Source organism: Coturnix japonica, chromosome 1, assembly GCF_001577835.2.
Source record: "Coturnix japonica isolate 7356 chromosome 1, Coturnix japonica 2.1, whole genome shotgun sequence".
NCBI classification, from domain to species: Eukaryota; Metazoa; Chordata; class Aves; order Galliformes; family Phasianidae; genus Coturnix; species Coturnix japonica.
Genome location: NC_029516.1, coordinates 164,260,818 through 164,287,675, shown reverse-complemented (window position 1 = coordinate 164,287,675; position 26,858 = coordinate 164,260,818). Strand labels below are relative to the sequence as shown.

Below are 26,858 nucleotides of genomic sequence, written 5' to 3'. Positions count from 1 at the left end.
TATAATGGGGCCTGGCTTATGCAAGGCTTTTGACATGGTCCCAAATACTAACAAAACAAAATCCTAATGTCAGTTGTTTTGTACATTCAATAACTTGTTCATAGCCTTATATAATAAACATGCTTTGCATTCCTTTGGCTTTATAAAGAAAAAAAATATTTGCAGATTAGTGAAATACCAATTCTCTCCTATTTATAAGTAGTGGAGCTTCCTAGATCAGTTACAAAGAATTCTTCTGATTTTATTAATTTAGAGACTAACATTCTGTAATAGTGCATTATGATGAAGACAGCATTTGGCACTTTATTTCAGTTAGTCTGGGCTGCCAAATTTTATTCCTTTGTTTTGTTTTGTTTTGTTTTAATGTTATTTTTTCCTGAAATGTGGTGGAATTTTTAGTGCAGTGCATATACGTTCTTGCTTATTCTTATCTCTTTTAATGAAAAAATCAGGCATTGATGAGAGGAAAAAAAAAAAAAAATTAAGTCAGCATCTTTTTGAAAGTGAGAAATACTGTTTGCACTTTAGCAACAGAAAAATCTGTAAATCATGTTCATTGTATAGCTCTATGCTTTCACTACTAATGGTTTTAAAATGCTTTCCTCTGATTGAGCAGCCACTGTTTCTCAATCATAATTATCACTGATATATTTTAAGCAAAGACTAATGTTATGTATGTCTGTACTTGCTATGAAAATTCATGCAAAGTAGGTCAGTACATCATAAGCTAGAAACAAAATCTTTAATCTCTAAATGGTTTCAATTCCAGAGAATTCTGCTTCAGTTTCTTCTAAAATCTACCTTTTTACTGCCTAAATATGTGCTGTCTATCAGGTGCTCATTCTGTTTCAAATGAACTCAGGTTGTGCCATGGGAGGTTTATCTTGATGTTAAGCAGTGTTTCTTCATGGAGAAGTTAATTGGGTATTGGAACAGCCCTCCTAGGGAAGTGAGAGAGTCCCCATCCCTGGACATATTAAAAGAAATATGGATATGGTAGTAAGGGGCATTGTTTAGTGTTAGAACTTAGTAGATCACATTTATGGTTGGACTTCATGATCTTGAGGGTCTTTTCTAATATAAATAATTCTATGATTCAATTTCATTATCCATAGGAAAAGCAATAATGAATAGATTGAATTTGTATTCACATGTTGTTTTGCCTCAGATAGGTAGCATCTGCAACATTCATATAAGTTATCTGAGGTACACAATGCACATTCAGGTTGGGAAAGATTTACGTACTTGAAATTAAGATTGAAGTAATTATATATATTTTCTGTATTTCATAGATGTAGCCTAGAATTAAAGTGCCTACAGGAAGTAATACTGCCTTTCCTGTTTGTACTTTCCTGATATCACCTTTCCCACATTAGGCAAAGACTTTAGAAATTTACAAATTTCAGTGTTCGAATTAAAATGACTGCAAAGATGATACTTCAGATTCATCTCTTTAAATTGTTTCTTGAAATGGGATTGTGTTTAGGCATTTATAGATTGATTTATAAAACTGCTATTTACTTTTATGTAGGTTCTTTGCATAATTTACTCAGTGAAAGTAGGACATTCTGAGTTTAAGTAAGTTAATTTTTTCTCCTGTGCATATTTTTGTTTGGTTTGGTTTGGTTTTGGGTTTTTTTCCTTCATGGAAACTCTTTTGAATGTTACCTTATAATTTTCTTCTCAGTACTTCACATTATGAAAAAAAAAAAAAAGAATTTGAAGGCATGAAAGAACTGTGGTATCGACAGAATCAATAACCAAACTACACTGTAGCAGATTTTATTTAAAGAAAAATGGTGGAAAAGTTTTATAAGTGAAGTTAAAAAAGTTAGAGCTGCCTGGAGAAATGTCAGATTGTCAAAAAGATCCTTGTCTTGTTTCCAGTTAATAGGAATGTGAGGAGTTTCTTTTACTATATGTATACCCAACAACAAGATTAAGACACAATAGGTCAAATATTAGCCTGACCAGTTTATTCCAAATCCTATTGCTTAGGGATATGAGGAAAGGAAGATGCACAATAGAAAATAGATAGGAAATAAAAGGAAGGAGTCTTTATAGAGAGCAAGAGAGAGAGACACCACTGTGGGTCCAGCACGGTTCATAGTAGGTCTGTTGATCTCAAGAGCTTGTACAGTCACCAAAGGAGATGAGAGAAAGCAAGGAAGTTTTGCAGCAAGCCAGCCCTGGGGGAGGGGGTTCTTCCAAAGAGGTTTCTCCCCTCAGGAAATTCTCCATCAAAGGTTTCTTTGGAAGATTTTTCTCTGTAGTCCTTAGTTTATTCATGGCCTTTTATCCCCCATTTCTCAGTTTTTTTGTTGTTTTTTTTTTTTTTTTTCTTCTTTCTTCTCAGTTAGTGTGACACACTTGGCCCAACAGATAAGCCAGCAGGGAGTGTTGCCTTCACTGGCATGCACAAGCATTACCACCTTCTGCAGTGTTCATATCCTTCAAGCTGCACCCCCGAAAAAGACCTCTTGTCCATTTCTGCTTATCTTAACACTCATAAGCAGAAGTAATGTGGCATGGTGACACCCATCACTCAAACCCCTAGAATTTGCAGTTGTCAGTTCGAGTCTTAACACCAAAAAGGTGTTTTGGTGTTTGAGAAGCTTTGAGACAAAAAAGAAAAAGTTTTGTCTTTCACAATCCTTCACGAACCGACATGGTCTTTCTGTCTTCCCAGCACCCCTACCCATGTCCCAACTCCCCTTGTCCATCCCATTGGTCCCCTACTTGCTGACAAGAGCAGCTTAAAATCTGTAGGCACACACATGCACTCTTACACACCATGTCTGGGAAGATGCAGATACTCACCCACCCTCAGCAGCCAGCACTAGGCTGAACCAGCCACTAGTGTGGAGTCCCACCCTCACCCCACTCATGCTTGTTACCACCTAGTTACTGATTTTCCACAAACCACCACTCCTCCTCCTGGCACATGTTCCCACTCACTCCACTAGTTGCTGTTGGGCCCCAACTGGCTCCAGTAGCTGATGCTAGGACCTCACTGCTTGCAGTATCTGGTACAATGGTATGCAAGCTACACCCTGATCTGACTCCAGTACTTGGTACTAGAACTCCACTCTTTTCAGTAGCTATTAATCTTTTCCACTCTGTTAATTCTGGTGCCTGTCCTACCACTTCATCTTATTTTCCACGGCCTTCAAGTTAACATAATGTTAAACTGAAGAAGACTTGGAGGACTGAATAGAAAAACAGTGTGCAGTCTAAAAAACTGAATTTTTTCTTAGCTCAACAAGTGAAACTTTACTAATGAACTGATACACAATAAAAATACAATCACAATGGCTCTGTAATCTAGCAGTAGAAGCAGAAACAAAATTCAGCCATTAAAAATTAAACTAAACTTTTAGATTAAGGGTAAATTTAAGCTTCAAAAGGAGGAAATCAAACAAACAAACAAACAAACAAAAACTACTAGAAGAACACGGATAGTGTAAATATCTTTTTTTTTTTTTTTTTTTTTTTTCCTGGAAGATATGTCTATTTTAAACAGCAATTAATCTAGACAAACTCTACATATTACAAAAGAGTTACAGTAGATATTTGAAATTGCCTTTTCTTTGTCTATGACTTAAAGCATAGAGATGTTCAAAAATTGCATTCTGTATTTCTGACTACTTTGCATATTCCATTGGGAGCAACATGGCAATTATTCAATTTCTGAATACTAGCTGAAGACAGTAAAGTTAAAATTTGCACAAACAATCCTTCATTAGGAGCACTCATGACAACCTGATTTATTGGTATACCTTAGGGTATGTAGTCTGATTAGCTGCTTGACTTTGACATGCCATCGTTTTACTCCTGGGATCTCTGAAATTTACTCTCATGCATTTTCTCTTCTAAAGTCAGCTAGATATGAGATATCTGATTTATTCTATGTGACAATCACTGAATTAACCTTGCCATGTCTGACCATACAAAAGAAATTCAGACATTTAGACATGAACTAAGTAGCCAGTAATGTAACAAAAATGATTAGTAATGCATTCTTATTTTCATTATATCTTATTCTTAAATTTGTCTGGCTCCTGGAGAGAGTTTGTTGATTCTACTCTTCTGGCAAGGAGGTTTCTCTGATAAATTCAAAAACTGTATCAGACAAGGCAGCATAATCAAAACTGGTCCTGCTTTTAGCAGAGTGTTGCAAGTGATCTCTAGAGGACCCTTCCAACCTGAATTACTCTATGACAGCTTTATGGAGGAAAAAGTATATTTCTTGACCAACTCAGATTCTAATTCCAACATTATGAATTCATATTCTTATGAACAGTAGAGTCAATGACTGTGATTCAGATTTGTTTATCCACATGTATACCTGAAAACAGCAAGAGCTGGCTGCAGTGTAAGTTCTTACAGTTTTCTTCCATGAGAATGGAATGACTCAAGTACTCTATTCCTCATTTTGAGGTGGACAGAAAATAGTTTGGTGGTATGCTATTTCTGTACACAGAGATACATAGGTATGGAAGGTACAGGTATATAGATATGGATGTACATAAAGAAGCTGGATTGATGCCTCTGCAAAATAAAGCTCTTCTGCATTTCAAGAAGTGGGTCAAAAGCAGCAGCTGCTATTGTCTCATAGAGGTATATACTGTATGGGGCAGCAGCTCCCAAGCTATTTTTATCTGCAGTACTAATGCTGATTGCATAACAACAAATATTTAAATATTTTAAGTGCTGCTTTTGGTGGGAGAGTTTTTGAATACACAAGCAATTTATTTTACTGGATGGCTTATCATCTTATTGTCTATGTACTCCAACCCTGTGGAAAACAAAATAGCTTTCTCCGCAGGATACCTCTATGAAACCTTTTATACTTCCTGAATAAATATACACATTGTAATCTTGGTTGTTCTTTTAAATTGAACAATATGAAAGGCAAGGATCACTTTAGCTGAGTTTAAGAAGGATGCTTGACTCTGTACATACTTCAGGTTCTACAGATCATTTGAGTGCTTTCGCAGTAACTTGTTTGACTGGCACTCATATCTTAAACACAGAAAGTGGGTTGTTGTTTTGGTTTTGGTTTTTTGTTGTTGTTGTTGTTGTTGTTTGTTTTGTTTTTTGTGAACAATTCTTAAAATATTTTTACCATTACAAGCATTACATTCATCATTCACATATTGGTGTTGTATACTCTTGCTATTCTTCAGTAGTTGGAAACTACTGGTGGAACTGGTGGAGGTGATAGCCAAGCCGCTTTCCATTGTCTATCAGAGCTCCTTGATTAGTCCCAGAAGACTGGAAGCTTTGCAATGTGATTCCCGTCTACAAGAAGGGTTGTAAGGAGGACCTGGGGAACTACAGGCCTGTTAGCCTGACCTCAGTGCCACGGAAGGCTATGGAGTAGATTATCTTGAGGAATAAGGATTATCTTAATGAAAGGCAGATCCTGTTTGACCAAACTGATCTCCTTCTATGATCTGGTGACCCATCTGGTGGACAAGGTAAAGGCTGCTGATGTAGTCTACCTTCAGCAAAGCCTCTGACTTGAGGACACCAAGTTTTCTGAAAGTATAGATGTGCCTGGCGGTAGCAAGGCCCTACAGAGGGATTTGAACAGGCTGGATAGCTGGACTTAAGAGGTTTAACAAGACCAAATGCGAGTTCCTACACTTTGGCCACAACAACCCCAGACAACACTATAGTCTTGAGGCAGATTGGCTGGAAGACTGTGTAGAGAAAATGGACCCGAGGCTATTGACTGATGCTGGACTGAACTTTAGCCAGCAGTGTGCCCAGGTGGCCAAGAAGGCCAGTGGTATCCTGGCTTGCATCAGAAACAGGAACATGGAAGTGACTGTCCCCCTGTATTCAGCTTTGGTGAGGCTGCAACTCAAGTACTGTGTTCAGTTTTGGGCCCCTCGCTGCAAGAAAGACACTGAGGCCCTGAAGTGTGTTCAAAGAGGGGCAACATAGCTGGTGAGGGGTCTGGAGCACAGGCCTTATGAGGTGCAGCTGATGGAGCTGGGATTATTCAGGCTGGGGAAGAGGAGGCTCAGGAGAGACCTTATTGCTCTCTATAACTACCTGAAGGGAGGTTGGTGTGAGCTGGGGGTCGGACTCTTCTCCCAATGTAACAGTGATTGGACTAGAGGGAATGGCTTCAAGCTATGCCAGGAGAGATTAAATTTTTACAAATGTCCATCCCAGTTACGCAGGAGGCCAAACCCCACCTCACCACTACATTCTTTCAGGTAGTTGTGGAGAGCAATAAGCATAGGAGCATAGGAAGTTCTGCATGAATGTGTGCAAGAACTTCTTTATGGTGAGGGTGACGGAGCACTGGAACAGGCTGCCTATGGAGGTTGTGGAGTTTCCTCTGGAGATATTCATGACCTGCCGGGATGCCTACCTATTCCAGGGCGTCAATGTCTTTCTTGTTCTTAGGGGCTTAAAACAGAACATTGTATTCAATTCTGATTATGACACAAAAATAGAATTACAGAGTAATAAATAAAATGCCATTCTATTCACACTTGAATATTAGGTTGTTAAATTCACCATTCATGAGATTTCATTGAGCTAATGGGATGATATAAAGGATTAATTTGACTGTTTCCATTTACAGTTTTAAGAGATAATAGTTAACTGTAGTATTTTTTTTTTTATCATTGGCACTTTTCATTAAATATATTTTTGTCTATTTTTTACATTGTGCTTTTGATTTTTGGAAAAATGCTATATCCCACGACTTTCTGTGCCTTTGTGTATTGCCCATTTAAAGGGCAAAGATACAAGGAAACTGACCTACATATGGGGTATATTTGCATAACTCAATCTATTTCAGTGAAACTGAGCAAGACATCCCGAAAACTGAGTATTCATATATGCTCAGTAGTCATTAGACTGTGAAATGGTAGTACAACCAGTTTGAGGCCCATCAGCAAGAAAAAATAATCATTGGTAATCTGAAAGGTGTTCAGAGGATATCCATCAAGATAATGGAGGCTGGATATTTGCTTTGTAAGAAGAGACTGGTAGAATTGAGCATGGTCAGTGTGGAATAGAGGTGATTTAGTGGGGACTAAAAGCAGCCCCCAGTGCCTATAGTGGGGTTATTGGTGGATCTACCCTTTCCAAAGTGGTGACTATCAGGAGGAAAAGAGAACAAGTCCAAATTGAAACAAGAGTTAAACATTTTCCCCATTAGGACAGCCATGCATTAATGCACGTTTTCCAGAAAGGCTGTGCAATGTCAGTCCTTGGAGGTTTTCATGACTCACCTGGATAAAGGTACAAGTAACCCGATCCAATGCTGTAGCTGAACAAACAAAAGATTCAAAAACAAGATTGGACCAACAGTCTCCCGAGGTCTCCTCTACCCTTCATTATGCTATGATGCTATAATTCAGTGATCTATCTGATTTTCTTCTATATATCGCCCTATCAAGTAACTGACTTTAGACTTGCACTAAGCTCTAAAAGTCTACCTACTGCAGAGAAGGGCTGCTAAACTAAACATTTTAAGTTTGCTCAAATGACAAAGACAAGTATTTACATCTTCTGAGAGACGGGATTGATGGAAAGCATTTTGATTCAAATATTTAAAATTGTTTAAACATAATCATTTAAGGATGTATTGAGACTTTCAGTGTGAGAATATAAAATAGAATGTTAAACATATAACTTTAGATTTTTTAACTTGTTACTGAGGGTTTTTTACTGACAGTTTGGGAATTCTAGAGGCTAATATTTGTTTAGGGGGGGGGGAAAAAAAAAAAAGAAAGAAAGAAAACCACCACAAAATAAAGCGTAAGAACTGTAAGGGATTTTTCCTCCAGTAATATGATCTTGTTGCTATAAGAGAGTATCTAAATGACAAGTTGTCTATTCAGCTTCACAGAATTTGGCTGATTCTACAGATAATGGATAGAAGACATAATGTATCCTTAAGAAATATTCACTTGAGTTTTAAAATAGCATTTTTACATGTGCCATGGAAAAAAATGAATGGCAACTTTATAAGCGAACATGAGGCAAGAGAAAACAAATGGCAAGAAACCTGGACTTGTGTCATCTGGTTATGTGGCATAGTGACATTTGAAGGGAAAGTTGCAATGAAAGCCCAGACTCAATCATCTAGGGAATTCCTTAAAGGTAGACAAATGATGAAAGTAGCTCCACCACTTTTCCAATGGATTTCACACAAATTCTCTGCTCAACCATGAAGATATTGGAGGTCATTCAGTCCCACATCTAGGCTTAAAAATAAAGCAGTCAGATTCCTTGTGATCTTCCCCTATCAGTAATGATGTCTGTTATCTAGAGACAGCATATTCTCTTCCCCTCAGAACAGGGCCATCAACTACATTTGGTTCACAAGATTCAGAACCATCTGCTCTTGCGCAGACCATTCTTGACTTAAAAAGAACAGGTTAAGGCCACAGACAAGATCTGAGAATAGAACAACACAGAGAAACTTTATAAATAATAATAGTCAATTGCATTTGTTCTTTCAAAAATGATTTATATTAATAATTGTAGTGTAATTGCAAATGTGTCCCTTTTGATACTCTTTCCATTTTCAAATTGTAAGAATGAGTATACCTTAATTCATTAATGAGGGCAAGTTTTTTTTACTGTAAGAGTATGAAGAAAATGAAAGTGGAGCCAGGCTCTTTTCAGTAGTTCTCTGATCCAGACAAAGAGGTAATGAGCACCTGGACTGGAACACAAGAAGTTCCCTCTGAACGCATGGAAGCACTTCTGAGCTATGTGGATGATGGAGCCTGATGCAGGTTGTCCAGAGGTAGTGAAGATCTTGAAAAGCACCCTGGGCATGAACTCTGTTCTGAGTGTCTCTTCTTCAGCAAGGTGATTATATGATATCACATGATATCAAATCAGAAAGAACCCAGTTTCAGAACCTATCTGAATGACACCTGCTTGAAGGCTGTTTGGATCTGTGCTTTTTGACTGGTGAACTATCACCAAATAAAGATGACATGACAAGCAGCTAAGCACTACATATCACATCAGTGCTCTTCTCAAAATATGGTGTGCACTTTGTCATCATTGATATAATTGATTTCTGTAAACTGTAAGTGAATAGCAAGCTTGGAATGTCTTCTTAAACCCATACATATGTAAATATGAAAACAGAACTTTCTTGCTTTTTCTTATTTATGCAGAAGAAGAAAAGGAGGACACCTTAGAGGAACCTCCTCTAAGAATTTTCATACCTGAGATACACTGAGGTGAATATTTAGGATGAGACTAGATGAGTAATAGACAGCTGCCTTTAATCTAAATCTTTTTAAATCTTTTATTGTTATTATTATTATTTCCCAAAGATTACAAAAAAAAATTTCTGAGTTTTCTGGGCATTACATCTCCCATTATATAACAAAAAGGCAGGACGACTGCTGTTGTACTCTTCTGCTACTGAGTAGTCTGCTGGAGGCAAACAGAATTTATACCCTGTTCACAGCTGATGTACTGGACACACTTTCACTACAGGCATTGTGCTATCAGTGTCTATGTCATCTCTCCTAAAAGTCGGTGTCTATAAGATCTAACAAGACTGACCAGTCATTGTCTTTGCTTACAAAATGCTTCAGGAAAGATTCACAAATCATCTATAGAAATTCACTGCAGGAATATAAGGAGACAAAATGACACTTAAGAAAGATTGTAGAGAAAATTAATGTGGAACTACATTTATTTTCTCAGTAATCCCTAAGGCCAAGAACAAAAACATTAAGTTATTTAGAAAACGTAATAGACCTAAGTCAAGGACTCTCCTCCTTGGAGATCTTCAAAAGCCACCTGGACAGCATCCTGAACACCCTCCTCCGGGTGTCCCTGCTTGAAAAGGGGTTGGACAAGATGGCTTCTAGAGGTTCCTTCAAACCTTAACTATTCTGTGATTCTGTGATCCAGGTTTCTTTAAATCTAAACCTGTCTACTTTGTGTTTTGGCAACATTATCCCACAATACGTTAGTTCCACAATTTTCAGTAAGAAAGTCTACAAAAAGCTAAAGATTGAAATTTACCTTAATTTTGAATCTATTCGGAAAAATATTATACCTTTACACAGATTTCCTATGTACTATTAAAAAAAAATAAGATCAGTGCTGTACTGACAATAGGGAAAAACCATTTATTCATCTTTTACTAATGAAGGTCCAACATAGTTAAAGAATTTTAAATTAACTTTTGCCAACCTCTACACAGTTATGTCAGAGCACGGTAGGTATTCAGACATTCAGAAAGCATTCTGGAAATCAAGGAAACAGCAAAATGCCACTAAAGGCTCTTTATTCATTTTCCTTTATTGTCAGATATCTACACTGATAAACAGATGAATCTTGTATAACTGTTTAAATGCCCCATTTAACCTACTGAACGCCTAGAACACTATTCATTTGTGTAAAGTTGACATAGGTCAAATGAATCAGGCTTCTGAAGTGTCTCTTTCTTTGCATTGTCTTTATGACTAACTCAGATGTAATGATCAGAAAACTGAATCCCACACGAAGAATGAAATTCAGCATGCAAATCTGGCTTTTTTGATGACATGTTAGAAGAAGAGAACTCAACTTTGCTCTTAAAAAAAAAAAAAAAAAAAAAAAAGTTCTGTTACATTTAAAATAATTTTTATAAAAATTAGTACAAAATAAATGGATTAAGATTAATGCATTTATGACATAACTTTGTCTGAATCAGTAAATATAAAAATTCTAGCATGATGTTTTTACTTAGAATGAAAGCTCAAAATCACAGTTAATGTTATCCTGCAATACACTCTTGTATTGTTAACAAGAAGCATATAATATATAGTAGAAACTGAGTTGGATAAAAATGAGTGTATGCTTCCACAATAATTGTTCATGTCAATAATTTGCAATTACACTGATGAAAATCCCGTTTCATCTCTTTGGTTTGTGAAACCCATAAGGTGGATTACAGTGGAGTAACCAAAACAGCTTATTTTAAAATACACTGACAACAAGGATACAGTTTTTCCTCAAATATTTAGGTACCATCTCCGCAAACATCAATCTTTCTAATCATATTTCATCAATCATTAATCTTGAATCATTTACATATTATTTTCCATACATCACTGCTTCCAATACTATTTCTTCTTTATCTTTTTTAAGAGTATTTCTTGGTTTGTTATCATTTGTATAAGCAAATCATGAATAAAATATATATTGAACAATCATATTCCAAAGTATACAGCACCTTCCAGCCTCCAATTAAATCATTTCAGTAAGCACACTGAGTTCAAGGAGACCATTCCTAGAAGTGAACTTAAACGTTTATTTGTAGGATCAGCTAGACTCTCTAGTAGATTAATTCAGAAGCTCAGACATTTTCTTCTATAAAATGGAAACAATGGGAAAGTTTTCTTTTTTTCTTTTATCTTTAACAATCTAGAATATTTTTATTAGTTTTAGGCATTTAACTCTGTAAAATGTTTTCTGTAATGCAAATTAATCTCATAACTTTTACTGTGAAACCTTTCAGATTTGTCAATCTTCTTTTACAACAATTGCAGCAGAACGATACATCATGATTATGTGACAGAGAAGTTTTCAAAGGACTCGATTTTCAGGCAAAAAAAAAAAAACAGCCATTTTTTTATCAAAAACAGCTATAACTTTTGGCAGAGTAGGATAAACAAACTACTTTTATTTTATGTAATGATAACTAGATCAAGCCTGGCAGGTATGAAAATATATTCATCCTCAAATCTTACAGATTCACATATTCAGAGTGTGACCCATTACTTTTTGTTGCTAAGTTTCTAACTCATTTAGTGATTATCTAGAAATATTTCTACAGAAACAATGGTTCTGTACTATTTCATAGGTGGATTCTTTTTATTATTTTTCTTTCAATATTCAGTAATATGCAATTCATTATTTACAGTATTTCATATTCAGATTTGACCAACCAATTTAATTTTTTTATTATTTTTTTTTTTCACAACCTCTTGTTATGAGATCCAAACATGTCCCTTCTAAGTACAGTATAAAATCCCCACGTTGTTTTCAACTAATGGCTACTTTTGTTATGTTAAAATGAATTCATTTATTCATGCAGTGTATCCACTACCTTTGCTTGCATTCATAAAATAAAAATAAATAATACAATTTTATTACATATTTATTTTGTTTTACCAAATGAAGACAACTATGTTTGAAAGAGCTCAACTTCTTTTTAATATTTTCCTCTATGTCCTCTTTTATGTCTGACTCTGACTGACTGTTACAGCTCTTTCATAGTTACATGCTACAAGACCAGTTCTTAACAGGTTTGATTTCTCAAACAGAATTTTTCCTACATGGAGTATTTATGCATTCAGAACTAAAAACTATTGAGACTGGAATTTATTTTTTAAACCTCTCAGCTGATGATTTGGCCCACAGTACTTAACACGTGTACTGTGGAGCCCAGTGTTCTCTTGTGACAAGGCTTTGTCTAAATACATCTTTTGGCTGTGGTCGGCCATGGCTTTAAGACTTAAGGTACTGCATAGTACTTTTGAAGAACTGTAAGAGTCAGTATAGTTCTGATAAAACACCCAGACCTGTCCTGTGAGCAAAATCAGTTGACTTTTATCTAAATACATTCTTTTCCAAATTTTTATTTTTTTTCAAAGGCTATCGTACTACTGTTTTTTAGGTGTACATGCAGTCTTGGTGAGTATGGTCTAAGAAATATTCTGTACTTTCTCATATGCTATGTGGAAAGAAACTCATATAAAAAGAAGTTTTCCTTTGATTCTCCTTTGATGCAGTGCTAATACTACCAAATTATTAATAACTTCCAAATTAACAGTTTTCCTAGATTTGATTGCATTTAGTTTCAATATCAGAAGTCAGCAGGGACATATCTCGTGGTAATTTGTTTTAATCCAGAAAGGTCAGTAAAAAAAAGAGAATTATTTAAAAAATCAATCCATATTGTGGATCATCTAATTGTTGTTCAGGAGTTGTTATTTACTTATATTTCTATTGATCAATTGACAATATAATATAATTGGGATAAATAATAAAAGAGTTTAAATTGTCAAATGACATAATGAAGGATTCCTGTCTGATTACATTTCAGAGACTATGATCACCCATGCGTAACACTGTTAACTAGCTGTCTGCATAGTTCTACTTACTCATCTGTGTCTATTCATTTTCTTATATAGATAACTTAGGTTGTAAATGACTTCTTGAGAAACAGAGTGTAGATGAGACAAGAACAGAGGAGAGTCTGAATTCAGAAGTGAATGGTCTAAATGAATACTAGAATAATAAGACAGATATATGGAGAGGTAACAACTCATGAAATTATGAAACATTTTACAAAGATTTAACTTAGTATTTGACATGACAAATGAAAAACTAGTTTGCTGATCACTGGTCACATGTTAAATCATTACATGAATGATCAAAACATCTTCTTCAGGGATTTTAATTGATGTGTTCTAGTTTACAGATTGAACAGTTCTAAGTACATGGACAGTATTTATAGTATCTCTGCTGACCAGTGACAGTTTATTTATCTTCTGTGACTTTTACTTATTCAATTATATGCTCATATCCTAAACTCAAATTTGCAATAATTTAGCTCACCTCGATATTAAGCAGAATAACATGCTCCAATACAAACTGTGATATTAAAAATCTTAGCTAAAATATTTTAAAACAATCAGCTGCTACCTAGGAAACACTTTGTGATTTTAATGCCTTCATTTCCAGTTGACCTATCCAGCTAACTCCAAGGTCTTAATGATTTACTTCTTTACTGTCTGTGTCCAGACAATTAGTTGTCTTTTACAATTGGTTTTTTGGACATACTGGGCACTACAACTTTTAGAGAAGAGCAGATAAATAATTTCCTGGAAAATATGACCTTTTCTTTATGACACACAAGAACTGAAGTACTGAGGCATTTATACACATTCATCTGGTGAAAAGTCAGCTCTGTGAAATGAGTGGAGTCAGAATTTGATATGTCATACCTCATAGACATAGCATCTGCCAGCATCCTGCTGTTACTTGAATATAGGCAGTCATGACAGTCGTGCCATTCGTGTTAGATGCAAATTTCAATTCTCAGATATTTGTCCTAATTCAGTCACAAAGAACATCAAGTTCTAAATCAAAACCTCCTTCTACACAAAGTATTACTTAAACAGAGAAGAAAACAAACAAACAAACAAACAAACAAACAACAAAAACACCACCACCACCAACAACAACAAAATGACTAATAAGAGCCAAAATATTATCAAACAAACATCTAATATTGTTCTTTAAAACTGGAACTTTGGTATGCTGTACTTTTCTTGCATTTTATGCAGTCATTACTTATAGAGAATTTTGGATTCATGCCACTAAATGAAAATATCTGTGAAGTTAAAATAAATCATTGTCTGAATTTGTAGATCTAAGCCCCTTTTGTAGTCAGTAAAAAAGAAATAATCAGTTTTTAGCTAGGATTAATCTTCTCTTCAACTAGAGACCTCAACTAGGTCAGATGAAACAAGTTATGGAAATGCAATGATATTTTGTCAGTGTAATATAAAAGAAACAAGACAAACTCAAATGTAGAATTTGTGGAAGTTGCAAAAATTTAAACTTGATTTTAATTTGGTATTGTTTAGGTGACATCAATACCACACATTCAGAACCTGGACTTTCCTAGGTGATAATAGTTTTATATTTTAGCTGTTTTATACATTTCTTTAAAATTTATAGCTTAAAGATATAGGACAAAGGAATGTTGATGCTAAAGGTTTACAATACTGCCATGTAGCAAACAGAAGTGAAAACAGAAGTGAAAACATAATGATATCTTAACATCAACATAAAGTAAAAATACATAGGTTGCTCTGAAAGTAATGCTTCCTATTTATTCCCATAGAAATTACTACAAAGAGCACACAATAACACTACTTTATAGAGCAAATTCTCAGCTACAAAATACTATTTTTCAATATAATTTCCACCATTAGCTTTGATTTTTTACCAGTGATGAACAAGAGCCTTCATGCTATGTTCGTAAAAAAATCTACACCAGAAGAGATGACCCACCGTACCACAGCTGCTGTGAAGGCATCACTGCTAAAAAAATGTTGCCAGAACAGTCCGTCTTTCATCAACCTGAACAGGTGGAAATCAGAAGGCACCAGTTCTGGACTGTAGGGTGACTGTGATAGGACAGTCCAGCCAAGACTGGCAGTGTGCTCCACAGTCTTCAAACTGATACGGGGCCTGGCATTACCATGTTGCGAAAGATCGTTTTCTTCTCTGCCCTGCCTCTAGAAGTTTTGCTTCTAGAACTTTTTCTTCAGTGGGAAATTCATGTGTTGCCACTCCATGGACTACTGTTGTGATCACAACTTGTACTGACACTACATCTCTTCACCAATGATAAGATCCACTGAACTGTCATCTGAAGCCTTGTACTGGTTCAATAAGACCTATCTGTTTCTGTGTGATTATTCATGGGACCCATCTGGTACAAACTATTCCAGTGTTGCAGCCATCATTCCCAATTCATTGAAGCCAATATTCAGTTCTGTATCCAGTTCCTGGTCCATAATCCGCTGATTCACACAATTGAACTGATCAAGAAACTCTTCATTTTGTGGTATGACAGCTGTGTATGGCCATCCAGAGTATGGCTTGTCTTTTATATCCCCATTAGCACCGCTGAAGCGTAACACCTAGCACCTCACTTTGTTCACATTCACTGTGTAATCTACAGAAGCACTCATTAAATAACAATGAATTTCAGTGGGAGAATTTTTTTTTTACATGGGGGAATTAAATTCCACAACTTTGATTCATATACACTTCCATGCCAGATGCCATTTTGTCAGACTGCTACTCTGCTGCCATCTGCAGCATTACAACAACTTGTAACAAAATATTGGCAGGAATGTTCAGCTTCTGCTGCCATACTTTCAACATCTACCTCTGACACTGTGGTCCAACATAATAGAGTCATTACTTTTTGAGTAGCCCTCATGTATGTAGGCAGTTTGACGCTGTAACATAATTTAGCTCAATGCCACACAGAATGCTCCTATTCAGTGGTCACAAAGGTGTTTTTCCCTCTTTATTACTAATAATCATATGTATCAGCCTTCTACTACAGAATCACAGAATCACAGTGGTTGGAAGCTACCTCAAGAGATCACTGAGTCCAAGCTCCCTGCTAAAGCAGGTACCCCACAACAGGTAGCACAGGGAGGCCTGCATATAGGTCTTGAATGTCTCCAGAGAAGAAGATTCCACAACCTCTCTGGGCAATCTGTTCCAGATCTCCGTGACCCTCACTGTAAAGAAGTTCTTCTCCCATTATTCCTTTCCCTATTACTACACACCACTGAGAAAAGCCTAGCTGCATCCATTTGCCTCCCACTTCCCCTTAGATATTTCCAAGCATTTATCAGATCCCCAGTCTTCTTTCCCTCTTTCAGGAAATTCGTTAGTCCCTTTATCATCTTCATTGCCCTCCGCTAGATTCCTTCTAGGAGAAACCAGTCCTTTTTAACTGTGGAGACCAGAACTGGACACAGTAGTCTAAATGTGATCTCACCAGGGCAGACTAGACGGGGAGTATCACTTCCCTTGACCTGCTTCCACACTTCCTTTAATTAACCTCAGGGTAGCATTGGCCTTCTTGGCCACAAAGGTACAGAGCTGTTCATGGACAACCTGTTGTCCACCAGGACACCCAGGTCATTCTCTGCAGATCTTCTCTCCTACAGGTCATCCCCTAACTTGTTCTGATGCATGAGGTTATTCCTGCCCAGGTGCAGGAATAGCAGGAATAGAGGAAACTCTACACTTGCTTTTGTTAAACCTCATCAGGTTTTTCCTGCCCAACTCTCTACCCTGTCCTGGTCTTGTTGAATGGTAGCAGAGCCTTCTGGTGTGTGAGTCAATCCTCCCAGCTTTGCATCAGCAGCAGACTTGCTGGGGCTGGACTCTATCTCTTCATCCAGGTCATTGTTGAAGATGTTGAACAAAATCAGATCCAGAATCAGTGCCTTGAGAAAAAAGCTGGTTACAGGCCTCCAGCCTGTGCTGCTGCTAACAACTCTCTGAGTTTTGCCATTCAGCCAGTTCTCAATTCACCTAACCGTCCTTTTATCTATACCACGTTTTCCAAATTCATAACAAAGATTTTGTGGGAGACAGTGTCAAGCACTTTGCTGTAGTCAAGGTACACACCATCAACTGCTTTTGCCCCATCCACATAGCCAGTGATGATATCATTGAAGGCTTTCAGGTTGGTCAAGCATGATTTCCCCTTGGTGAATCCATGTTGACTACTCCTGATAACCTTCTTCCAGTTGCTTGGAGAGGGTATCCAGAACAAGTTGCTCCATCTACTTTCCAGGGATGGAGGTAAGGCTGACTGGCCTATTGACCATAACTACAAAGTTATGGATTTTCAAATGAATTATAAGGAAGAGAATAATCTCAACCAATTCTATATGTCACTGTGAGAGAAAAAACTTGTCTTTCATAGAAAGTTCTAACTGGCATCTAGTTAAAGAAAGTTACTACAAATGAAATGCTATTTTCAATATATGCTTAAATGTGTGGAATGAATTTAATTTTGGGGGAAAAAAAAGAGACTAAAAGAAAATGAGAAAAAGGAAAAAGCACTTGTAAGTACAAAGGAAAAAGTAAGAAAATAGAATTATAAATACTGTGTGTACAGAATTTTGACAAATTTCTATGCCACTCCATGCCAGGAAAGTGTATTAAAAAGCATTCAAATAGAAATGTGTATGTGTGTTTCTGAGGAAGCAGATAAGCTCATGTAAAACATAAAAGTGTTTACAATGTAGTACACTGAATGCATTACTCAAGTGCAAGTCTGTTTGCTCAGCAACTCTAGAAATAGAACCATTTACTTATGCAGTTTATTTTGGTTATTAACTGTTAGCTCTTGTATTTGAAAATCATTCCTTTCAGTTGCTACCTAGGATAGGCTTAGGTTGTCTGTTGGATTAAGTTGTTGCTGCTCTAGTGTTTTCTCACCTATATGTAACCAAGCACCACCACACCATTCTCACACCACCCCTTCCTCAAATGAACAGGGGAAGAACATATAAGGAACAGTCAATTATTGCTGTAATCAATTTTATTATTTTAGAATGCATTAGTCTGCTTTTATAGATTTGTAAATTCTACGTGATAGCAAATGCAGAAGATATACAAAAATATTACCTGATTAAAAAATAAATAAGTAGGCATAGACTGCTAGATGAATACACACAAGTAAATGGATACTACTGCTGCAGTCAGTCGTAATTTATAAAAATTTACAAGTACAAAAATGTCAGTAAGGTCAAGGAAAAGAATATATCTTTACTTAACAATTTCTTTCTGTTTGCTAGTGAAAATGCAGTTCAGAATTAATTAATGGAAAGTCTGCACATTATAATTCACACTGACAGCATGCTGGAGAGAAAATTATTATCTTACAAGAATATGCTTATGGACAACCATTGTTCCAAGTTTCTTTAATCACCTCTGCTCTGAGAGAGAAAGAAAAAAAAAAAAAAAAAAAAAAAAAAAAAAAAGTTTATATTATGTATCACAGGTTCTAAAATAAGTTCATGTAATGTATATAAAAGTACACTATCCTGTTTTTCCTCTTTTTCATTTTTATTTTCAAACAGGAGTCTTTAAGCTTTTTCCCGTGCTCCTCATCATAAGTAAAAGAAGGCTACTCTTTCTGCAGCAACTAGACAACAGTTATGTTTGTCCTTGGCCTGAATTGTACTTTGCGTAGAGCTGTTTTTAATGTATTAGAAAGAAGATTGACTACTTTATATTCGTTTTAGATATCCTCAGTATGTGACTTTAAACATTTTAATACCTATAATATGATATCCCTTTTAAACTCTATAATAAATTTGCAAATGAAATAGTTTAAACTCTGAAAATTGGACTGGCAGAGAATGCATGATATGCATTTGTGTAATTTCTACTTTAAAAAGGAATTAACTGTTTTAAGTGACAGATAATGAACTACAAAGCCTTTCACAACTTCTGCTTAAGATTACCAAGCCATAAATGTCAAACACAGATCATGATTTCATTCTTAATCTGACCTTAATTTGATAGTGATTATTAGTGGGCTGTTGCCAGGGCCACAAAAACCTGACTCTTCACTGCTTGCAGTGAACTGCAACTGCGACACAGAATTGAAGTGAACTGGAAAGATAAAGGGAGTTAAAAATGTTCCAGACTTTGTATGAATTCTTCTGTCAATTGATAAAGTAAAATAAACAAAACAAAACAAAATAACAAAAAAATCCTGAAATGTTAATGTAACTGACTCTTCTCCTATTCTCATCTTCACATGTATAATCATCTCTTGGAAAAACAGTTGCTAGATTTCCTTTGCTATTTGTCCTTTCATCTTTTTAGTTAGTTGATTATTTGACTGCTAGTTCTGCCCAGTTTCTTTTCTACTTTCTTTTACTTTTGACTTCCTTGAGACTCCTCTCATTTACTTCCCATTACTCCTTTCACATTCTGCAGAAGCATTTTGTTATCTATTGTGTCTTCTATACTCTTTTTAGGATGAACATCATTCATTCTTAACCCACATCAATATTTATATACATGTACTGAGATAAACTTATAGTTCAGCTCCTTTCAGAAGAAAAGGAGCAGCCTCTGCAGAGTCATTTTGCCCACCAGATGTTTTGGATGAGTGTTACTGCTTTTTTCCCAGTCTTCTAAATTGTGTCAAGATCAAGCACAGTATTGAGCCAGTTATACCTGAAGTAGAACATCCAGAATGTGTTACACCAAAGGATGACATTGGATTTAATACCATCTTCACTAACTCTGCAGTTACTGTACTTTTTCTCTCCCACAGTGGAGACTGCTCTTGTGTCATAGGTTACTCTTTAGTAACACAGCACAAAAATTAATTAATTAATTAATGCATATTTTTAGCAATAAAGATGATTGTACTAATCTGTGTTTGCCAAATATCTCCAGAAATATGTGTTTATCTTCACATTAGCAACAGTGACTGGCTGTATATTTTCAAAGAGGCAAAGACTGTACATTCATTAGGTGTGAGCATGTTAAAGAAAATGGAAACCAGGTAGATGAAGCAACTTCGTCACAAACTCTGTGATAAGGTTAAGTAACTTTCTTTATGACATAAAATGAACTTCCCTGGAGGAAAAAAATAAAAAAAATAAAAAAAATAATCAGAATTATTTTCTAATCAAGCAATCAAGTATATCACCATAACATGAAGGATAAATTAATTCTTTGTGGGGCTGCCTGAAAGAGCGTTGGAGGTTTATGTTATAATAACTGAGCAGACGCAGATGGCGTCTCTTTCATTAACCTTTGTTTTTAAAAGATTTTAGGGTGAAATAATAGTTTTAAATTCCTTTTAAAATTATTATTATTTTTTTCCAATGTGGCTAAAGGATGTATAAACATTTATATAAATTTAAATATATAAAATTTCCCTCTAGTTTGATTCTGAATCTTCCATACTAGACTTATTATTTTAGTTCAAGAAAATGTTGAGAGTGATCCTTCACCTTTCTTGCTATTATGCTTTCCTACGTTTGTTTTACAGCTAAATCCCTGCTTTTTTTTTTTTTTTTTTTTTTTCAAGACATCTAGTTCAGAACAAGAAGGTAGCCAAAAGAAGATGGAATTCCAAGACTGTTCTTTCTTTCTTTCTTTAGCTTGAAATTTGCTGGTCTGAATAAAAAGAAACTTGAGTCACACATAGTCCTCTTATTGTTACTCCAAGAAGGAGATATTTGTTTTTCATAAAGAGAAAGGGAAGGAAAAGGGAGGGAAAGAAAAATAGTAAAAAACTGTAGCAATAAAATTAATTTAAAATTATAATTAATTGTAGTTTTACTTCTGCCCATGGAAGTTATAACTTAGGTGTCACAGATTTCCTTCTTTTGTGTCCATCACAAGAACTGAACAATGAAAATATACAAATATATGAGATAGGTGATTCTACACAAAAATTGAAATATTTAGTTGTCAAGGTAAACAACAAAATTATCCTTTTTTCATGAAAATAAAAAGTAATTTCCCAATTACAAGTATCATTGAAAATAAATATTTCAAACTGAGATTTGAATTGAAATCAAAGAACTTAAGATCTTTGTATTTAAACCAGAACATTTCTTACAAATTTATTTTCAGGTACTACAAATGGCCAATTTAATTTGTGAAAGCAAATCTCATGGAGTTCTTAAAGAAGTATAAAATATTGCTTCCCTGTCCCCCTCTCTATTTAGAGAATCTGTTTTTTCACTGCTATGAAGTTTTACTATTGAACTGACTGTATTTATGTTTGCGTAGCTATTTAATTCTCTATGCCAAATGTTTTCAAATTGCTGGGTTTTTTTGTTTTGTTTTTGTTTGTTTGTTTGTTTGTTTTTCACTTTTTAGAATGCCTATAGCATGCATACAGTATCGGTTCCAGATAGTCAACCATGTTACTGCTTTTTTCCATTGTCAAAGGACTGAAAATATTGGGGGGCTTTGTTTGTTTTTTGGGTTTTGTTTATTTGTTTTCTCTCAATACTGTCAAACGAAGTACTGCAATGATAATATTATAACATACTGAGAAATTGCTTGGCCTGGTTTCAGGACGTGTCCTGAAAACATGTTGAAGCCATGATCCACCAATTAGTTTTGTACATCTTTTATAACCCTTGAAGCTTGTTCATGTATATACTCTTGAAATTTAGCACTGTGTGAGGAGTAAAATAAAGTGTTCCTAAATATTGGTTTGTTAAAAAAAAAAAAAAAAAAAAAAAAAAAAAAAAAAAAAAAAAAAGATTGACTGATGTATCTGTTTTACTTTAGAAAAATACAGAACTTAAAACAAACCTGCATAAAGTCGTATACTCAAAATGGTATGCCAGTGAAAAACAGAGATCTTTTAACTAAGAAAACTTTCAATTTCAAGCTGTACTCCCAGCCAAAACAACTAGCTATGCAGGACTAGACATCCCAGTATTCTGTAAATATAAAGTAATAATGATTGAATTACTGCAGAATCATTTATTGGGTGAATAAGAAATAAATTATAAGTCACGGTAGTCATAAATGTTAAAAATTTTGTGTCTAACTAAAATTGCTGTGTTCTTTTATTAGATCTGGGGAATTTTAGTGGTCGGACAAGAAGTGCCGTCTCTGTACGTGAAGGTCAAGGAGTGGTTCTGATGTGCTCCCCTCCACTTCATTCACCAGGTACAGTAGGTTGGAGCTTGTATGCATACTGATCATTTACAGTACGCTCATTGTAGGATGCTTGACATTGTTGATTTCTGTATCTGACTGTGGATCTTGAAGTTGAAATATACACAGTTCTGCTGACTTTTTTGGAGCACCAAACTGCTAATTCTGAAAATTCCACTCAATAGCAACAGGATTTCTGTTATGAAAATGTTTTATTCTCACTACAAAAGTTCAGTGTATCGTGCTACTGGTAGTGAATACTCTGCCTCAAGGTCACATTATATTTCCCCCAGAGTTAAGAAACCTTCAGAAATTTTCCCAAGTGTCAGTGTTGAGATATGGATTTTGAATACATATTGGCTTCTCTTTTCAGAAGTACAAACATGGTTTTGATTACATCCACTTGCTGTACAGCTTAGTTTTCAGTACACAATAGCATCATTACTACCAGCCAGATATATCTGAAACCCCATGAAATGCCTGTTGTTTTCCAAATGAAACTGTAGATATTCCAATGAGACTGTGTTTTTGCTTTTCAGATTGGCACCCTTGAAAAGGCTGTGGGTAGCTAAATGTGTTTTCATGTTTACATAACACATAATACCTAGAGACACAGCTCTAGACAGAATATCTTGTTTGTAACGAGGTGCAGTATAGCCTACTGTTTTCCCATTTGGGAAATGAGATCTGTACAGAATGGATTTTTCCTGACTTCAGACTTGAGTTCTGGAAAATGTTATGTTGCAGACAGAAGTGTAGAAAACAATACCTCCTCCAAATTTCAATTGTAGAGATGTATTCTATCTATTGTAGGATTATTTTTATTACTGTATTATAAAGATGAGTGTGATTAACACCTGCAATTATTTGATCATCTCTCTACTTTTCTGTTTTCTGAATACATTTTCTTGTTATAGTTGCCTTTATAATCTATTTCTAAATTTGACTTGATGGTCCACATGTGACAGAATTAGATGCAAGATTTTAAGGCTTGATTCAGGCAAATAAACAAGAATTTGTAGGTAAAAAGAAGTTCCAAGTCAGGAGCTAAATTGTATTTCTTCAAACAGACTTACAGTGTAAGGATGGATGGACAACAACAGACAGCAGTGTGGTACAAGACATTAATGAAAAATGATAATGTCAGATTAAAGTCAGTATATGAAAAGCAACTCTGAACAAGAATAGAACTTCCCAGGGAAAATGTGAGAATTTATTTCAGTACTGAAATTAATCAAGAAACATGAAACTTTGTTTCTTCCGTCCAACTTCCAAATCCTTTTACAGAGAGGAACATCAAGGATTAGTGTGCTGAAACATAAATTTTTTTTTTTTTTTTTTTTTTTTTTTTTTAAAGCATTCAGATTCTGGATTGCAGTTTCTGGGTCTGATTTTCAAAATGATATTTCTTCTAAGCAGCTGTGAGAAATTTTGAACCCTAAAACTATGAACAATAAATGTTAATACGTTAAAATACGTTAAAAACTATTAAAAGCACATGTCAAATGTGAACATCTAACATTTACAGGACTATGAGTTATGAGTAGGCTTATGGGAGAGATTTTTTGTACATGAGCAGCGCAAGCACCACTATATTGATTAATTTACATTCATCAGCATCCTTAGGAATAATTTTCTCATTCTATCCGAGGAGATAAATCCATGATATCATATCAAATCCAATAATTCTCCACAGCCTCATAATAAATCCATGTTTCAACAGAATCCTATTCTTCAGGCTCTATGTCGATACTTATAACACCTCAGAATTTCCAGCTTGAGACCTTACAGTAAATACAGGTAAAATGAAATAAGACTTAAAGTTGGAACACTACATTAAAAGAGATATAGGTGTATTTACCTGTTTTCCTGAGAATGATGAATCTCCTGTTTTCAAACAGAGGACAAATAAATATTTTTTTACTGAATAGTGCTCACATGCTCTTTTTACAGAATACAGTTCTGGAAAAATTTGAATGTCTTTAGAAATCACTGAAAAAAATGCAGCACTAATTTATTTTAAGAATTTAATTTAAAAAAAATAAATACACAGGCTTTAAGTGTATACAGACTTCATTTCTGTCTACTGATGCCTTGATGTATTGTCAAAAGGCATTGCAATAAACAAATACACACAAGCTTCTGATATGTACAGATTATTCATGTAGGTTCATTATGCTGTTCTCCAAATATTTTACAGAGGAAATATGCAAACAAAGAGACAAACAAACAAAAAAATCAAACCACTACAAATATGTACAGAATATTTCCAGTGTGCACTCAAATGAGAATTGAAGAGAGGGAGATATATATTGATTTTAATGGATTTATTTCTTAAGATATCACTATCTTTGCTGAGAAATGACTTATCAGAAAACTGAGGGAGTTTTCCAGGAGATATTTGCTTCTTCACAGTGTTGAAGGAAAATACATTCAACAAAAAGATTGTGTTCAAACTCCTTATGACAAATAGCTTCCATCAGATAGATTCTCACCTCCTGCTTCTCTGAGAATACCACTTTAAAATATATATGTGTGCTTCTTACTTCACTAGGAATACTACATCATACTAATTCACCTACTTGAGAAGTTTTTCTGCAAATTCTTGTTTTGTTGCAAACCCTGAAGCTGTCCCTTGAGAAATACATTAATACATTTCATACATAAAACAAAACAAAAACAAACAAAAACAACAAAAACAAACAAACAAACAAAACCACCATAAATATTTCATCTACTTCTTCCCTACACTTTACTGACTTTTTCTTCTGAATGGTTTTCCTAGGCTGTTAATTTGTTAACTGAGAGATTTATTAATTACCCACTGCTTAAATAACAAGCTTTGTTTGATATCTCCATTTAAAAAGGTTTCTGCTGCTTTTTTTTTTTTTTTTTTTTCCCATAGACATGATTATGGTTCTTCATTGTAGTACGCTAGAGAATGTAAACACTGGGTCTAATTCAGTCATTTAAATATCTTAATTGCAAGATTTGCCACAGAAAGATTAAAAATGAAAGGAAGACTTCATCAAGATTTACGATTCCCTCCAAATTAATACCTTCACTTGAGCTTTTTAAGGCTTTTATTCAAAGCTTTCGGTAGCAGCTTAATAGAGAATGAGGTTTCCCATTGCTGTAGTAGTGTCGATATGCTGCACTCTGTCAGTCAGCAAAGTAGATGATCTACCACTTTGCTTCAAAGGGACATTGCTGTCTTGAGGCAGCATGCAAAACCCGTACAGAAGATAAACTGAAGGGGTTTTTTTATCACTTTCAGGAGGACAAATTTGATCTTGCCCAGTTCTAAAACTGTATTATAGGCACTAGCATTTATGCCTTCATAATTTTCATAAATAATAGAATAATTGAATCATCACTTGAAAGGACTCTCAAGTTCCAATCCCTGTCACTCCCCCAGCATGGGGAGGATTGGTGCTCACTAGATCAGGCTGCCCAGGATCGCATCCAGTCTAGCCTTGAACAGCTCCATGGGACACCCACAACTTTTATGGGCAAACTGATCCTGTGTCTCACCAACCTCTGAGTAAAGAATTTCTCCCTAAAATCTAACCTAAATTTCACCTCTTTTAGTTAAAAAACAGTCCTTCTTATCCAAGCACTATCTGACCATGCAAAAAGTCTGTCTCTCTGCTGACTGTATTTTAAGTACTGGAAGTCTGCAAAGAGTTCTCTCCAGAGTCTTCTCTGCTTCAGATCAAACAAGCCAATCTCCCTCAGCCTTTCAAAGAGAGATTCTCCAGTCCTGTGGTCATCTCTGTGGCACTCTCTGAACCTGTTCCAACAGCTCAGTGTTCTTCTTTTGCTGCAGCCCTGGAGGCTGAATGAAGTACTCTACACCAGGCCTCAAAAGGACAGAATGGTGAGGGACAATCACCTCCCTGTTCCTACTGGCTTTCTTCTTAAGGCCATTTCCCCTCATCCCATCACCTGTCACCAGTGATAAGAGAACGGCTCCTCTCTCACTGTAAGCACCTTTCAGATATTGGAAGAGAGCAATAAGGTCTCCCCTCAGCCTCCTCTTCCCGATACTATACAGCACCAGTTCCTTCAGTGTCTCCTTGTAGGGCATATTCTTCAAGCCCTTCATAAGCCTTGTTGCCCTTTCTTGGACCTTCTCCAGCACTTCCATGTCCTTTTCTTTTAACTCTATATTCTAATTCTCTCATTCTAATCCTAATTCTAGTCCTAGTCCTAATTCTCTGTTAATAGTCATTCAGTAGGATATGTTCTCTCTTTGGCACATTTTATCCCAGAAGATTCTTCGCTCTTGCATCCACTACTTTATCACCTTCAATAAAACACTTTTGAAACATTCTTGTCTAATAACAGAAAATCTCATGTGTGTCATCACTGAAGCAAATGTTCATGGCCCCTGACACATCTCTGTACACCAATCTGTATTCTTTATCTGTGCAACTGATTGATGACTATGCCTGTAGTTTTCATTACAGAATGAACAAACACAATTAACTTTGCTTTTTTTTTCTTCTATGGTCTTTTCATTATTCAGTACATGACCAGTAATTTTCCTGCTGACTTCCCTGGAGCACTTTATTGCATTTCCTTCC

The 26,858-nt window shown here is 35.5% G+C and overlaps 1 protein-coding gene across 7 annotated transcripts in view; it reads left to right on the top strand.

Annotated features, from left to right (window-relative positions):
- CNTN5 (contactin 5) overlaps window positions 1-26,858 on the top strand; it is a 544,426-nt gene that overhangs the window by 360,357 nt on the left and 157,211 nt on the right. For all 7 annotated transcript variants that reach the window (XR_004305984.1, XM_032442190.1, XM_032442192.1 and 4 more), the window contains one exon: window positions 22,186-22,281. Coding sequence is in view for 6 of the 7 variants with exons in the window: in XM_032442190.1 (XP_032298081.1) it covers window positions 22,186-22,281 (96 nt within the window). In the remaining variant the exon portion in view is untranslated. The remainder of the gene's footprint in view (window positions 1-22,185; window positions 22,282-26,858) is intronic.